The sequence below is a fragment of the Excalfactoria chinensis genome, chromosome 32, assembly GCF_039878825.1.
Source record: "Excalfactoria chinensis isolate bCotChi1 chromosome 32, bCotChi1.hap2, whole genome shotgun sequence".
Lineage (NCBI taxonomy): Eukaryota > Metazoa > Chordata > Aves > Galliformes > Phasianidae > Excalfactoria > Excalfactoria chinensis.
The window spans coordinates 532,257-547,209 of NC_092856.1; the positions used below are offsets into that span (position 1 = coordinate 532,257).

General features: G+C 57.4%; 2 protein-coding genes across 3 annotated transcripts; both read right to left on the reverse strand.

Moving 5' to 3' along the window:
• Window positions 1–667: 667 nt before the first annotated feature.
• On the reverse strand, window positions 668–11,362 carry CFAP45 (cilia and flagella associated protein 45). Of its 2 annotated transcripts, XM_072358737.1 has the most exons (12): window positions 11,209–11,362; window positions 8,807–8,902; window positions 8,306–8,424; window positions 4,671–4,812; window positions 3,947–4,111; window positions 3,576–3,754; window positions 2,599–2,728; window positions 2,233–2,379; window positions 2,032–2,145; window positions 1,741–1,934; window positions 930–1,154; window positions 668–816 (listed from the first exon to the last, which is right to left on the reverse strand). In XM_072358737.1, exons 1-12 carry the CDS (start codon window positions 11,335–11,337, stop codon window positions 705–707), a joined length of 1,752 nt encoding a protein of 583 aa, XP_072214838.1. In that variant the 5' UTR covers window positions 11,338–11,362; the 3' UTR covers window positions 668–704. The 2 variants fall into 2 exon arrangements, with proteins under 2 accessions (XP_072214838.1, XP_072214839.1); XM_072358738.1 differs by lacking the exons at window positions 668–816; window positions 930–1,154 and adding an exon at window positions 1,221–1,289.
• A 760-nt stretch (window positions 11,363–12,122) lies between these two features.
• Window positions 12,123–14,691, reverse strand: LOC140263590 (transgelin-2-like). The gene is given in 9 exon segments (XM_072358592.1): window positions 12,123–12,557; window positions 12,559–12,601; window positions 12,689–12,794; window positions 12,880–13,021; window positions 13,023–13,052; window positions 14,081–14,107; window positions 14,109–14,147; window positions 14,149–14,202; window positions 14,204–14,691. Coding segments are annotated over 9 exon segments (909 nt in total). The 5' UTR covers window positions 14,570–14,691; the 3' UTR covers window positions 12,123–12,455.
• Window positions 14,692–14,953: the final 262 nt, after the last annotated feature.

Below are 14,953 nucleotides of genomic sequence, written 5' to 3' on the forward strand. Positions count from 1 at the left end.
CAACCCCAATTCTAACCCTAACTCTAACCCCAACCCCAGTTCTAACCCTGACCCTAACTCTAACACAAGCTCCAACCTAACCCCAACCCTAACCTCAAACCCAACCCTGACCCTAACCCTAACCCCAACCCAATTCTAACCCTAACTCTAACTCCAAATCCAACCCCAAACCTAACCATAACCTCAAACCCAGCCTTAGCCCAACCCTGACTCTAACCATAACCCCAACCCTGACCCTAACCCCAATTCTAACCCTAACCCTAACTCTAACCCCATCCCTACTCCTAACTATAACCTCAAACCCAGCCCTAGCCCAACCCTGACCCTAACCATAACCCCAACCCTGACCCTAACCCCAGTTCTAACCCTAACTCCAACCCCAACCCTAACCTCAAACCCCACTGAGCTCAACCCTGACCCTAACCATAACCCCAACCCTGACCCTAACCCCAATTCTAACCCTAACCCTAACTCTAACCCCATCCCTACCCCTAACTATAACCTCAAACCCAGCCCTAGCCCAACCCTGACCCTAACCATAACCCCAACTCTAACCCTAACGCCAATTCTAACCCTAACTCTAACTCCAACCCAACCATAACCCCAACCCCTAACCCTAACCCTGACCTGTAGGTGGGAAGCAAGAGAAGGACAGGAGACGCTGCGGGCTCCATAAATATCTCTTGTTTGTAGACAACTCTGCCCTAAGAAAGACGAAACTCTTGAGCTGCCGCCTTCTGCTCCGTGTGGGGCTGAGCCTCAGCCCGTGCCCACCGCTCCACCTGGGCACAGTACTTCTCTGGGATGCCGGCAGCCCTGCAGAGAGAAGAAACCATCAGCTGGGCTGAGCTTTGGGTACAAACGACCCCAGAGCGGGGGGATACAGAGAGCAAAAAGCCCGGATGGGATTTAGGGACGTGAGCGTCAACCTGAACTCCTGGATCTTCTGCTGTTTGAGCTGAGCGATGCGTCGGCTGCGTTGCTGAGCTGCCTCCTGCAGCCTCTTGCTCTCCTCGAAGGCAGCCATGCGTTCCTGGGCCTTCAGCTGCTGCTGCTCCTTTATCTGACGTCGGATATCATCGGCGTGGGCCAACTGCAGGGCTGCCCTCCGAGCCTCCTCTGCCTTCTCTTTCTCTATCTGCTCCTGCTGGACCCTGAGTGTGGGGTTGGGGGGTGGGGAGAAGAACTCCGAGGTCATCAACCGGCCTCCCCAGTGATAGAACGATGGAATCATGGCGGTGTTGGGGTTGGAAAAGGACCTCCGAGGTCTTCAGCCACCACTGTGCCCACTGACAGTCATTAAAGTTGGAAAAGACCCCCAAGGTCAAGACATTGAGCCAACCCAGCGTGAAACAACCACAGAGTTGGGGTTCTGTGTTGAAAAAGACCTTTAAGACCCCCCCATCCCAAAGGCCAACCCCAACCCATCCTCACCAATCCCACTAAGCCATGACCCTAAATAGAATCACAGAATCACAAAGGTTGAAGACCTCCAAGACCCCCCAAGGCCAACCCCAACCCATCCCCACTCATAGAACCATGAAGGTTGGAGAAGACCTCCAAGACCCCCCAAGCCCAACACCCAACCCAGGCCCACTGACCACATCCCCAAGCACCACATCTCCACCTTTCTGAACACGGTGACCCCATCCCCACCCCGTGCAGCCCATACTGATGGACCCCCACTCTTTCAGAGCCCACCACGCCGTCGTGCTGAGCTCAGCACAGATCCCACCTCACCGGAGGATGCGCTCGAAGTCCTTGCGGTCCCTCATCACCTGCACGGCCATGCAGTGCTCCCTATCAGCAATCTGTTGGTTCCGGCCCTGCCGCAGCTGCTCTTCCATCTCAGCCTTCTTCTGTGCTTTCTCCTTCTCCTTCCTCCTCCATTCCCGTTCAGCCGCCTCCTGGCTGCGTTTGGCCCTCAACGCGTCCTTCCCACAGGGACAGAAAGGGATGGCAGTGAGGCTGGAAGGCCTCAGAGGGATGATTTGCTCCTTGCTCCATGATGGCAGATCCTCCAGCCCTCACCTTCTCCGCCTGCTGGTCGAGGGCCTTCTCCTGCATGGCCCTGAGCCGCGCCATCTCCTTCTCCTTCTCCCGACGGATCTTTTCCTGCTCAGCTTCCAGCTCTGCCTCCCTCTCCTACGTGGGACAGTGTTTGGTGGCACCTCCCTGCGTCCCATCGCCCTCCCATTCCATCTCCCATTCCATCACGTTCAGCCCCAGTACCATTTTCAGCCGTTGGTACTCGAGAACCTTCTCATCCTCCATCTTCTCCTTCTGCAGCTGCTCCTTTTTGAACCTCTGGTTCTCGTCGTTGATGCGTTTTATCTCAGCCTGGATTTTCTTCTGCTGCTCCTTCTTCTGCTCCAACTCCTGAAGCACAAAGCTGAGGGTCCGTGGGGTGCATGGACTGTTTGCTCCATGTGGGCAGAGCTCGGTGGCTCAAAGTCACTTTGGAAGATGGCTCAGCCTCCCCAAGAGACCACAGCCTCAATTCTGCACCGTGACCGACTCCCCCAGCACCGGGTCACCCTTCCAAGAGGGGAAAATCTGCCTTCATCTCCTCCTGCTCCCCAGCAGCCCCCTGCACACCTTCTGCTCCTCCATCTTCAGCTGCTCCAGGTACCGCAGCATCTCCTGGGTCTCCTGGTCCTTCTGCTCAGCCCTCAGCGCCCTCTCCTCTGCGTTCTTCTCTATCTGCCTCACCAGCTCCTGTCTACCCCTGGAAAGAGTCATAGGATCAGAGCGTTGTTGGGTTGGAAGGGACCTCATAGAGCATCATTGGATCAGAGCATGGTTGGGTTGGAAGGGACCTCAATGACCAGAGCACCATGGGATCACTGCATGGTTAGGTTGGAAGGGACCTCATAGAGAACCATGGGATCAGAACATGGTTGGGTTGGAAAGGACCTCAAATTGCACCATGGGATCAGAGCGTGGTTGGGTTGGAAGGGACCTCATAGAGAACCATGGGATCAGAGTATGGTTGGGTTGGAAGGGACCTCAATGACCAGAGCGCCATGGGATCAGAGCATGGTTGGGTTGGAAGGGACCTCATAGAGCACCATGGGATCAGAGCGTGGTTGGGTTGGAAGGGACCTCATAGAGAACCATGGGATCAGAACATGGTTGGGTTAGAAAGGACCTCAAATTGCACCATGGGATCAGAGTGTGGTTGGGTTGGAAGGGACCTCATAGAGAACCATGGGATCAGAGCGTGGTTGGGTTGGAAGGGACCTCAAAGAGCACCATGGGATCAGAGCATGGTTGGGTTGGAAGGGACCTCATAGAGAACCATGGGATCACAGCATGGTTGGGTTGGAAAGGACCTCACAGCCCCCCAACCCCTGCTGTGGGTGCCACCAGCAGACCACTAAGGGTGCACTCAGTCCCCTAGTGTTACTGATAAGAAAAGCATTGGTTCCAGACAGACCCCTACAACAGGTGTCCCCCACTGGACACGGAGCCATTGACCACAGTCCTATAGCCGTGACCATAAAACCAACCCTTTATCCACCCAACAGCCCACCCTTCCAATCCACCTCTCCAAAAGGGGCCCCGCTGCTCACTGGATCATCTCCTGCTTCCTCCTCCGTTCCAGCTCCTCCTGCATCTCATTGGACTTCTGCCTCTCCACCTCCATCATCCTGTCCAGGCGTTTCTCCTCCTCCTCCATCTCTTTGGCTATCTGCCGCTTCTCCAGGATCTGAGTGTCGCGGATCATGTGGCATTTCACACCCAGGAGCAGCTGTGGGGTGTTGGGATGGTCGGGAACAGGCAGAGCAGGAGGTGGAAAAGGGAAGGAGGAGACAACGGGGCAGCAGCCAGCAGCGCTCAGAGCTCATCCATAGCGCCCTGTGGGGCTCAGGGCAACTCGTGCCACCTCTCCCCATTCATTCTGTGCTGTCGATGAAGGGGGATGGGGACCCTCCAGCTTTACCTCGCTGAACTCCTTGATCTCATCCTCCTGTTCCATGCGCATCCTGTTTGCTCGCTGCAGCAGATGCTGGGCACGTTCTTTTGCCTCCTCCTCCAGGTCACTGGGCTTGTTCTGCTGCAGGAGGGCTTTGCGCTTCGCCTCTGCCTTACGCTCATTCAAGGCTTCCTAAGGGTCCAAGGGGAGAGCTGAGCCTCCATCCTGCAGCCCTGGGCAACCAACCTGCACCATGAGCCACCAGACTGAACTCTTGGGCCACCATCCCACACCATAAGCCACCATTCTGGCCCCTGGATCATCACCCTACTCCCTTTGGGCACCATCCTGCATCCCTGAGTCACCACCCTGTATCCCATGCCACCATCCTGAACCTTAGACCCCCACCCTGAACCTTAGACCCCCATCCTGAACCTTAGACCCCCATCCTGAACCTTAGACCCCCATCCTTCACCCTTGGGCCATCACCCTATATAACCCCATAGGCTCCAACCCTGCACCCCCTAAGCCAAAACCCCACTCCTTCCTTCCTAAGGAGATACCCCACATCCCTTCCAAAGGGGGCAGAAATGCAGCACAGAGGTGTCTTGGGGTGCAGCAAACTTTGGGACCCCCCCCCCCCCCATCCCTCACAACTCCTCTTGGGCTCAGAGACATTGAGTTTGGTGGTGGTCACCCCATAGGTACCCCCCATAAAGGTGGGCAAAGGGGGGGGTGTGTGTGTACATACAAGGTCAGCCTCCTTCTGTGCTTTCAGGGCTGCCAGCTGAGCTGCACGTTGCTCCTTGCTGAGCACTCGGGATGACTCCTGGATGCGCTGGAAGTCCTGCAGGCTGATGATGAGGGACGGCACCGGATTCTCTATGGGGACGCTGTGAAAGGAGGGCACAGAGCAGAGCAATCAGTGCTGCAATGTCCTTTATCACCCCCCAAAACCCTCCTGGTGTCATGTGCTGTGTCACTCCAGTGCTGTGACATCCCTAGTCTGAGTAGAGGGAGATGGCAGCCAGGCCATGGGGGGGAGGAACCCTAATGGCTCCTTTAGAGCCCCACATACAGCTGCCAAAGTGCTTCAGGTCAACCCAGCCCCATAGCTGCCATTATGGGGGGGGCACCCACCCCAAACACCCCTTCAAGCCCCTCCAGACCCCTTTAAGCCCCCTTTAAACCCCCTTAAACCCCTCCAGACTCCCCTAACTCCCCTCCAAACCCCCTTAACCCCCCCCCAAAACACCACTTAGCCCCCTTTAAACCCCCTTAGCCCCCTCCAGACTCCCCTAACCCCCTTTAAACCCCCTTAACCCCCTCCAAACCCCTTTAACCCCCCCCCAAAACACCACTTAACCCCCTTTAACCCCCAAAACATCACTTAACCCCCTTTAAACCCCCTTAGCCCCCTCCAGACTCCCCTAACCCCCTTTAAACCCCTTAACCCCCTCCAAACCCCTTTAACCCACCCCAAACACCACTTAACCCCCTCCAAACCCCCCTATTGGAAGGGACCTCAAGGGGGTGGGGGGGGGAAGGGAGCTGGGATGTGCCCCCCCCCCCCAAGCAGAGGGATCTGGGGCTGCAGCACTGTTGGATGCAATGAGTTCAGTGTGGGGGGGGAGGACTCAGCTCTGCCCCATAGTGAGTCAGTCTAAGAGGAAACAACCAGCTCAGTGCCCCCATTTCCCCCCCACCCCCCCCATGTAAAAAGCTGCAGCTAATGAGGCCACCAGGGCTGGGTTTCTTCTTCCCTTTTCTTCTTTCCAGGTGAGTTTTAATTAGTGGCAGCGTTGCTCAGCTGCAGGACGGGAGACGCGTGAGATGCATTAAGACCCAAAAAAAAACCTATTGGGGCACTTTGAAGGCTGCGGGGACTAAGAACGCAGTCACTTGTTATTATGTGTCACCTTTTCATCCACCCTTGGGACAGATACCTGCATAATAAATGCTATAGCATCACAGCATCGGATTCCAGGACGCTTTAAAGAATGGCTAGTGACACCAATGGATCTAATAAATGGTGCTGACTCCATGACCGCAGGTCAACCCAGCCCCAGAGCTGCCATTATGTTGGGGGGGGGCACCCACCCCAAACACCCCTTCAAGCCCCTCCAGACCCCTTTAAACCCCCTCCAAACCCCCTTAAACCCACTTTAAACCCCCTTTAAACACCCTCCAAGCCCCTTTAAAACCCCCCTTAACACCCTCTAGACTCCCTTAAACCCCTTTTAAACCCCCTTAACCCCCTCCAGACCCCTTTAAACCCCCTCCAAACCCCCTTAGCCCCCCTTAACCCCCTCCAAACCCCCTTAAACCCCTTTTAAATCCCCTTAACCCCCTCCAAACCCCTTTAAACCCCCTCCAAACCCCCTTAGCCCCCCTTTAACCCCCTCCAAACCCCCTTAAACCCACTTTAAACCCCCTTAACCCCCTCCAAATCCCTTCCAAACCCCCTTAGCCCCCCTTTGAATCCCCTTAACCCCCTCCAGACCCCTTTAAACCCCCTCCAAACCCCCTTAGCCCCCCTTTAAACCCTCTCCAAGCCCCTTTAAACCCCCTTTAAACCCCCCTTAACACCCTCTAGACTCCCTTAAACCCCTTTTAAACCCCCTTAACCCCCTCCAAACCCCTTTAAACCCCCTTAACCCCCCCCCCACCAAAACACTGAGTTGTGTTTGGGGTGCTCAACCTACACCTTCATTTTCAGCAATGGGGAAAGAAAAAAGGGAACCTAAATGTTTCCTTTAATGTTTCTATGGGGGGGAATATGGCGCTGTGATCCCATAATTCAAGAGCATTGAGTGCCCAACCCGAAGGGCTGCGATGTGGATGTGGGTCTTTATGGGGGCGGGGAAGGGTTAAAATGATGCTCAATGGGGTTTTCCCGGGATAATGGCCCTGTGCCCTGTAGGATTTTAATGAGGTGCTGTAATTAGAGCCTGGCTTCTGACTGCTCAACCTTATGGACAAACAGCTGTGAGCCCCAGGGGGGGAGGGGGGCACCGCCATTGCTTGGGGGTGTTGGGCACTTGGGGGGGGATGTGGGTGTGTTTATAAGGAGGTGAAGGGGGTTTTGGGGGGTTAAGGGGGTTTGAGGGGGGGGGGTTAAGGGGGTCTGGAGAGGGTTAAGTGGTGTTTGGGGGGGTTTAAGGGGGTTTTGGGGGGGGATTAAGGGGGTCTGGAGGAGGTTAAGGGGGGTCTGGAGGAGGTTAAGGGATGCTTGGGGGGGGTTAAGGGGGTTTGGAGAGGGGTTAAGGGGGTCTGGAGGGGGTTAAGTGGTGTTTGGGGGGGGTTGGGGGGGGGTTTAAGAGGGCTTGGGGGGTTAAGGGGGTTTAAGGGGGTTTGAGGGGGGTTAAGGGGGTCTGGTGAGGGTTAAGTGGTGTTTGGGGGGGTTTAAGGGGGTTTGGGGGGGGGATTAAGGGGGCCTGGAGGAGGTTAAGGGGTGCTTGGGGGGGGTTAAGGGGGTTTGGAGAGGGGTTAAGGGGGGTCTGGAGGGGGTTAAAGTGATGTTTGGGGGGGTTAGGGGGGGGTTAAGGGGGCTTGGGGGGTTAAGGGGGTTTAAGGGGGTTTGAGGGGGGTTAAGGGGGTCTGGTGAGGGTTAAGTGGTGTTTTGGGGGGGTTTAAAGGGGTTTGGGGGGGATTAAGGGGGTGTGGAGGAGGTTAAGGGGTGCTTGGGGGGGTTAAGGGGGTCTGCAGGGGGGGCTAGGGGGTTTGGAGGGGGTTAGGGGGGGCTTGGGGGGAAATTAAGGGGGTTTGGAGAGGGGTTTAAAGGGGTCTGGAGGGGGTTAAGTGGTGTTTGGGGGGTTAGGGGGGGGTTAAGGGGACTTGGGGGTTAAGGGGGTTTAAGGGGGTTTGAGGGGGGTTAAGGGGGTCTGGTGAGGGTTAAGTGGTGTTTGGGGAGGTTTAAAGGGGTTTGGGGGGGATTAAGGGGGTCTGGAGAAGGTTAAGGGGTGCTTGGGGGGGGGTTAAGGGGGTCTGCAGGGGGGCTAAGGGGGTTTGGAGGGGGTTAGGGGGGCTTGGGGGGAATTAAGGGGGTTTGGAGAGGGGTTAAAGGGGTTTGGAGGGGGTTAAGTGGTGTTTTGGGGGGTTAAGGGGGTTTGGGGGGGGTTAAAGGGGTCTGGAGAGGATTAATGGGGTTTGGGGGGGGTAGGGGGTTTGGAGGGGATTAAGGGGTGTTTTGAAGGGGGTTTAAGGGGCGTCTGGAGGGGGTTAAGGGGGTTTAGAGGGGGTTAAGGGAGTTGGGGGGGGGGGGGTCTGGAGGGGGACTAAGGGGGTTTGGAGGGGGGTGTAAGGGGTGTTAAGGGGGGTTTTAAAGGGGGTCTGGAGGGGCTTGAAGGGGTGTTTGGGGTGGGTGCCCCCCCCGGTGTGACTCACACGAGGCTGCGGATGAAGTCTTTGTTGAGGATCCGGATGGTTTCGGGGCGGTGCTGAGCACAGGAGGCGGATTTTGGAGCGCTGCGTGCATCCCGTAGGAGCACAATGGGGTCGTGGGGCTGGAAGGAAGGACCCCAAAATGAATGGGGAAGGGGAGGGGGGGGAGAACCGATATAGAAACCCCCATCGCAGCACCGTGAGATCACAGCATGTAAAACAGCCCTTGGCTGGGGGGGGGGAAGGGGGGCAGCTCCGTGTGTCCTCTGTTGGTGGCACAAATCCCCCCCCAAAGTGCCCCTAAACCTCAATAACCCCCCCGGGACCACCATAGTCCCACTCCGTCTCTTCCCGCATCGTTGAGGTCTCCGCTCTCGAGGTGACACCGCCACCTAGCGAGGCGATGCTCCCTATGGGGCGGACCCCGCACCGCCCCGCTCTTCATTACCTCCCTCCTCTTCCATGTGCTTGGAGGTGGAGTTTGGGAACGGGTTGGATCCTCACCTTGCCGGGGATGGCAGTGAGGCCGGCCGGCCTCTTCTGTGCCCTCGGTAGAGCCTGGAGGGACGTTGGGTCTTCTCCAGTCCTCGGGTACCTCTCCTGTTCTCCATTATATAGACAGAGATGAGAGAGGTGATGGATCAGAGAACCATCCAATGGATGGGGCAGAAGGGACCCTAAAGGTCAGAGAACCATGGGATCACAGCGTGGTTGGGGTGGGGGGGACCCCAAGTAACATGGAACCATGGGACCCCAATGTGGTTGGGTTGGAAGGGACCCTGAGTAATATGGAACCACGGGATCCCAACATGGTTGGGTTGGAAGGGACCCCAGATGTTATAGATCCATGGGATCTCAACGTGGTTGGTTTGGAAGGGACCCCAAGTAACATGGAACCACGGGATCCCAATGTGGTTGGGTTGGAAGGGACCCCAAATGTTATAGATCCATGGGATCACAATGTGGTCGGGTTGGAAGAGACCCCAAGTAATATGGAACCATGGGATCTCAACGTGGTTGGGTTGGAAGGGACCCTAAAGATAACAGAACCATGGGACCCCAATGTAGTTGGGTCGGAAGAGACCCCAGATGTTATAGAACTGTGGGATCTCAACGTGGTCAGTTTGGAAGGGACCCCAAGTAACATGGAACCATGGGATCCCAACATGGTTGGGTTGGAAGGGACCCTAAAGATCAGGGAACCACGGGATCACAGCGTGGTTGGGTTGGAAGGGACCCCAAATGTTATAGAACCATGGGATCCCAGCGTGGTTGGGTTGGAAGAGACCCCAAACATTATAGATCCATGGGATCCCAACATGGTTGGGTTGGAAGGGACCCTAAAGATCACAGAACCATGGGACCCCAGTGTGGTTGGGTTGGAAGGGACCCCAAATGTTATAGAACCATGGGATCCCAATGTGGTCGGGTTGGAAGAGACCCCAAGTAATATGGAACCATGGGATCTCAACATGGTTGGGTTGGAAGAGACCCCAAATGTTATAGAACCATGGGATGTCAATGTGGTTGGTTTGGAAGGGACCCCAAGTAACATGGAACCATGGGATCCCAATGTGGTTGGGTTGGAAGGGACCCCAAATGTTATAGATCCATGGGATCACAACGTGGTCGGGTTGGAAGAGACCCCAAGTAATATGGAACCATGGGATCTCAACGTGGTTGGTTTGGAAGGGACCCCAAATGTTACGGAACCATGGGATCCCAATGTGGTTGGGTTGGAAGGGACCCCAAGTAATACAGAACCACAGGATCCCAACATGGTTGGGTTGGAAGGGACCCCAAATAATATAGATCCATGGGATCCCAATGTGGCTGGGTTGGAAGGGACCCCAAATGTTACGGAACCATGGGATCCCAGCGTGGTTGGGTCAGGAAGGATCCCAACCCCCCCCAGCCCCACACGTTGCCATTGGCTGGGTGCTCCTCACCAGCTCACGATGCCCACAGCCCCATCCATGGCCTCGGGCACCTCCAAGGACGAGGCACCCACAGCTCTGTGCTGTGAGGAACCCTCTGAACACCCAATTTCCTCCTTAAATCTTGAGGCTGTGGGTCCGGGACCAGCCCTGTGCCCACCCCACACACCACAGTGGGGCTCAGCCTATAGGGCAGGGCGGCTGAGTGCCCTCAGGGTTCATTTCCCATCCATCAGCACTATCAGCTGTGTGTTTAATTACAGGGCCGGGCAGCAGCAGATAACGGGCAGCATTCAGCCATTGGCAGCCTCAGAGCTTGGAGAACAAGCCCGGATCCTCCTTTAAGCACCTCATGAATGATTGTAGGAATGTTGTAATGCAGCCTCGATAGACGCCGCGATAACAGCGTGGAGCAGCTGCTGGGGATGGAGCCCAGAGCGGAGGCGGGCGCCATGACGTGGTTTTTCCTTCCTCTCTTCTAATCTAATGGGGTTGGGCTCTATTTTGTTGCTGCTGTTTCTTGGCTGGGTTGCCGTGCTGAGCGTTGGCCCCGCAGCCCTTTAAAGGGGGGAGGAAGAACCTTCATAGGGATCCCAATAGGGCAGGATTGGGGACACAGGGGCGGCACCCAGAGCTGCAGCCTTGGACCTGAAGGCTGTCGGGTGCCATAAAGCTCTATGGGGCTTTATGGGGCTTTATGGGGCTTTATGGGGCCAGAGGGCAGAGGTGGGGGAGGGGACACACGCTGGTTGGTGGCTGTGTGCCCCCCCTCCCCCATAAAACAACACAGGCCCTTCCTTATAGCAAAGCATTGAGGGGGGGTTCAGCCCGTCCAGCCCCACAGTGGGGGGGGGGTTGTCCCAGGCCCGGTGGGGTCCCAAGCCCACGGGTGGGGGGGGGGTCTGAGGCCTAGAGGGGGGATTCCAGGCCCAAAGAGGGCGGAGAGCCCCACTGCCTCCCCCCCCTTACCCCAAACAGACTCTCATCCACCTCGGTGCTCCGTGCCCGTCTCCGGTAGCGGCTGGAGGGCTGCATGGAGCCGGTGGGGTTGGCGGGGGAACCGGTGAGGCCTTGCAGGCCGCGGGCAACGCTCACCATCCGGCTCCGTCTCCACAGCAATGGCGGCTCGTTCCCATGGCAACGAGACGCGAAGGGGGCGGGGCCGGCACGGAGGGGCCGCTCTAGGCAGCGCGGAGCCGACTCTATGGTCGCTGGGGGGTGTTTCCGTCCCGGCTGTTCCCACGCGGTTTCCCCTCCACGCGTGGAGCCGTCTGTGCCCTCCTGTCCCCCCCGGCCCTTTCCCAGACGCACCTCCACGCTCCATTCGTGTCCCTTTCCATTCTGTCACCATTTATGCCCTCCCATCACCCCCACTCTGTGCTCCCACCCGTGTCTGAGGGCTCCATTCCCCTCGGCTCATCCTCCACGCGTGTCCCACCCCACGCGTGTCCCTGCCCCCCCCCCCCCAAGTGGGGCTCAGTACTGCCTCACCTGCCCTGCAAGCCACGCCCCCCGCCCCGCAAGCCACGCCCACTCCCAATAGCCACGCCCCTTCTCAATAGCCCCCGCCCCTTCCTGTTAGCCCCGCCCCTCCACGTGCTCCACCCACTGCCCACATTCGAGGCTCAGGGCTGCCCCCCCCCCCCCCACTGATTGGGTCCCTTGGGGTGGATGTGGGGGGGGGTTTCCTCCCCCATTCCCCTTCATTACCACCAGATCCCCCCACCCCGCCCCCACCCCACACCTGGACCCCCTCTGTGTCTCTTACCTACCCCAAGAGCCATTGGGCACCACATTTGGTGGGGGGGGGGGGGGGAAGAGCCCCCACCCCTCAAGCCATACCCCCCTGTTGCCCCACAACCACTCTCAGTCCATATAAACAAGAAGGGGCCATTTATTGGGATGAGAGCCACTATGTGGGGAGGGGGGGGGCTCTACCCAGCACGGCCCCCCCCCCAAGGCACAGCGGTGTTGGGATGGGAGGGGGGGAGGGGGAACGATATGAAAACATAATAATAATTATATAAAAAACCCACAGATTTTGGTCCTGGAGGGTGGGCACAGCCCCCAATTGGTCCACAGAGGGGGTCCATGGGGTGGTCCATGGGGGGGGGATGGGGGTCCATGGGGAAGAGCGATGCGCTTTGGGGACCCCCCCCCCCACCAGCCCCATGGAAGCTTTAGGGTTTAGGGGGAGGGGGGGGATTTGGGGCTGCTCAGAGGATCTGTCGGGGCATCCCATAGCCCGTCATGCCCGCCTGCGACGCCCCACGGTTGGTGCCCATCTGCAGCCCGATGACGCTCTGCCCCTCCTTCAGTTTGTCCCTCTGAGAAGACGCGTCGGTTCTCCTGTGATTTCCTATGGGGCACCAACATGGGGGTCACCCCACGTCATCACCCCACATCACCCCCCCCCCCTCCCTCTAAGTAACCCCCATCACCTACTTGGGGAAACCAGTTGGGGTCTCCAACAAAGAGCCCATCGCCTTTGGCCACCGCCAAGCTGCCCAGGTTCATCAGCGTCCCTCTTTGCACGCACGCCATGTTTCTTCCCTATGTGGTTACCAACATGGTGTCACCACCACCCTTTATCAGGGGGACATTTGGGGTCACCCCGTCGTTCCCCATCCCTCTCACCTTCCCATAGATCCACCGTCTGGAAGATGTCGGTGGGTGCGATGCCGTAACGTTCAGCAGCCTGAAGGAACTGTGAGATCTGCTCCATCTGCTTGAAGGCCATGGAGGATGGCTGGATTTTGGCCACCGGTGCTTGGCCCCGTGGGGTAGAGGCTGTTAATGAGGCGGCACAGGACCTGGTGGCATCAGTGGGGGGACAGAAATGGGGTCATAGTGGCACCAGGACCAACCCAATGCGGTGACACCAAGACCACCCCAATGCGGGTGACACCAAGACCACCCCAATGTGGAGACACCAAGGACCAACCCAATGTGGAGACACCAAGACCAACCCAATGTGGAGACACCAAGGACCAACCCAATGTGGAGACACCAAGACCAACCCAATGTGGAGACCACCAAGACCAACCCAATGTGGAGACACCAAGACCAACCCAATGCGGTGACACCAAGACCACCCCCAATGTGGTGACCCAAACATCAGGTGAAGGGACACCAGGCTCACCCCAAAGTAATGGCATCACGATGACCCCAATGTTAGGTAAGGGGATGCCAGGACAACCTCAGTATGGTGGCACTGACCAACCCAATCTGGTGACACCACGACCCACCCCAAACATCAGGTGAAGGGACATCATGACCAGCCTAATGTGGTGGCAACATGGTGACCCCAATGTTAGGTATGGGGACACCAAGACCACCTCAATACGCTGGCACCATGATGACCAGGGACACAATGACCAACCCAATATAGTGGCACCATGATGACCCCAACGTTAGGTAAGGGGACACCAAGACCACCTCAATATGTTGGCACCATCATGACCCCAACGTTAGGTAAGGGGGACACCAAGAACAACCCAATATGGTGGCGTCCATGATGACCCCAACGTTAGGTAAGGGGGACACCGTGACCACCCTAATGTGGTGGCACCATGATGACCCCAAATTTAGGTCAGGGAAACACCAAGACCAACCCCAATATGGTGGCACCATGATGACCCCAACTTTAGGTAATGGGACACCAAGACCAACCCAATATGGTGGCACCATGATGACTTCAATGTTAGATAAGGGGGACACCACGACCCCCTCAATACAGTGGCACCACAGCTGCCTCACCATAAGGTGAGGGGACACCACGACCCTCCCTTAACCCCACTCCGGCCCCATAGTGTTCCCCACGTTCCCATAAAGGACTCACGGTGCCATCCTTGAGCCACTGCTGGAAAACCATCACGGCCAGGCGTGGGTTGGGGGATGTCCCCCCCCACATTGCCCCACCATCCATCGCACCAACAGCTGCTCCAATTCGGGGTCGTACTGAACGGTCGATCTTCTGCTGCACCTCCCGGCTCAGCCCATACGACGGTCCCCCTGTTTTGCCATGCCTGCGAGGACACCCCGTGTCACCCATCTTCCCTTGGGGACGTGGTGACACCTCCCGGCGCTGCCCTTCCCCTGGGATGCCCTGCCCGGTCCTTATCGCCCGTGCCAGGCGCTCCCTGCTTCCTGCCCAGTGCTGTGCTGATGGCATTGGGGTGCACGGCCCCTCCTTGGAGTCCCCATGCTTTCCCATCCCAATGGTGGCAACCCCACTATGTGCCCAACCAACCCCAACCCCAACCAACGCCATCCAAAAGTCCACTTGGGGTCCCCCTGCATTGCCATCCCAATGGCAGCACCACTCCATACCCACTCAACCCTAAACTCCATCCTGAGACCCAAACCCCAACCTTAACCCCGACCCCCACCTTCCAAAGGTCCACTTGGGGGTCCCCCCACATTGCCATCCCAGTGGGCAGCACCACTCCATGCCCACCCAACCCATCCTGAACCCTGAACTCCAACCTTAACCCCAACCACCAACTCTAATCCCAACCCCAATCCCTGCCATCTAAAGGTCCATTTGGGGTCCTCTTCCATTGCCATCCCAATGGCAGCACCACTCCATGCCCACGCAACCCTAAACTCCATCCTGAGCCCCAAACCCCAACCATCAACTCTAATCCCAATCCCCAACCCTGAACCCCAACCCCTGCCATCCAAAGGTCCACTTGGGGTCACCCTCCATTGC

What these genes read in the sequence shown, in the direction of transcription:
- CFAP45 (XM_072358737.1), bottom strand. Translation starts at nt 11,337, where the DNA reads ATGGTGAGCGTTGCCCGCGGCCTGCAAGGCCTCACCGGTTCCCCCGCC. An exon ending in GACTTCATCCGCAGCCTCGT is followed by an intron (nt 4,813 to 8,305) that starts GTGAGTCACACC and finishes CTCCTTTCACAG; the next exon opens with CGTCCCCATAGAGAATCCGG. An exon ending in TCGACCAGCAGGCGGAGAAG is followed by an intron (nt 1,935 to 2,031) that starts GTGAGGGCTGGA and finishes CCCTGTGGGAAG; the next exon opens with GACGCGTTGAGGGCCAAACG.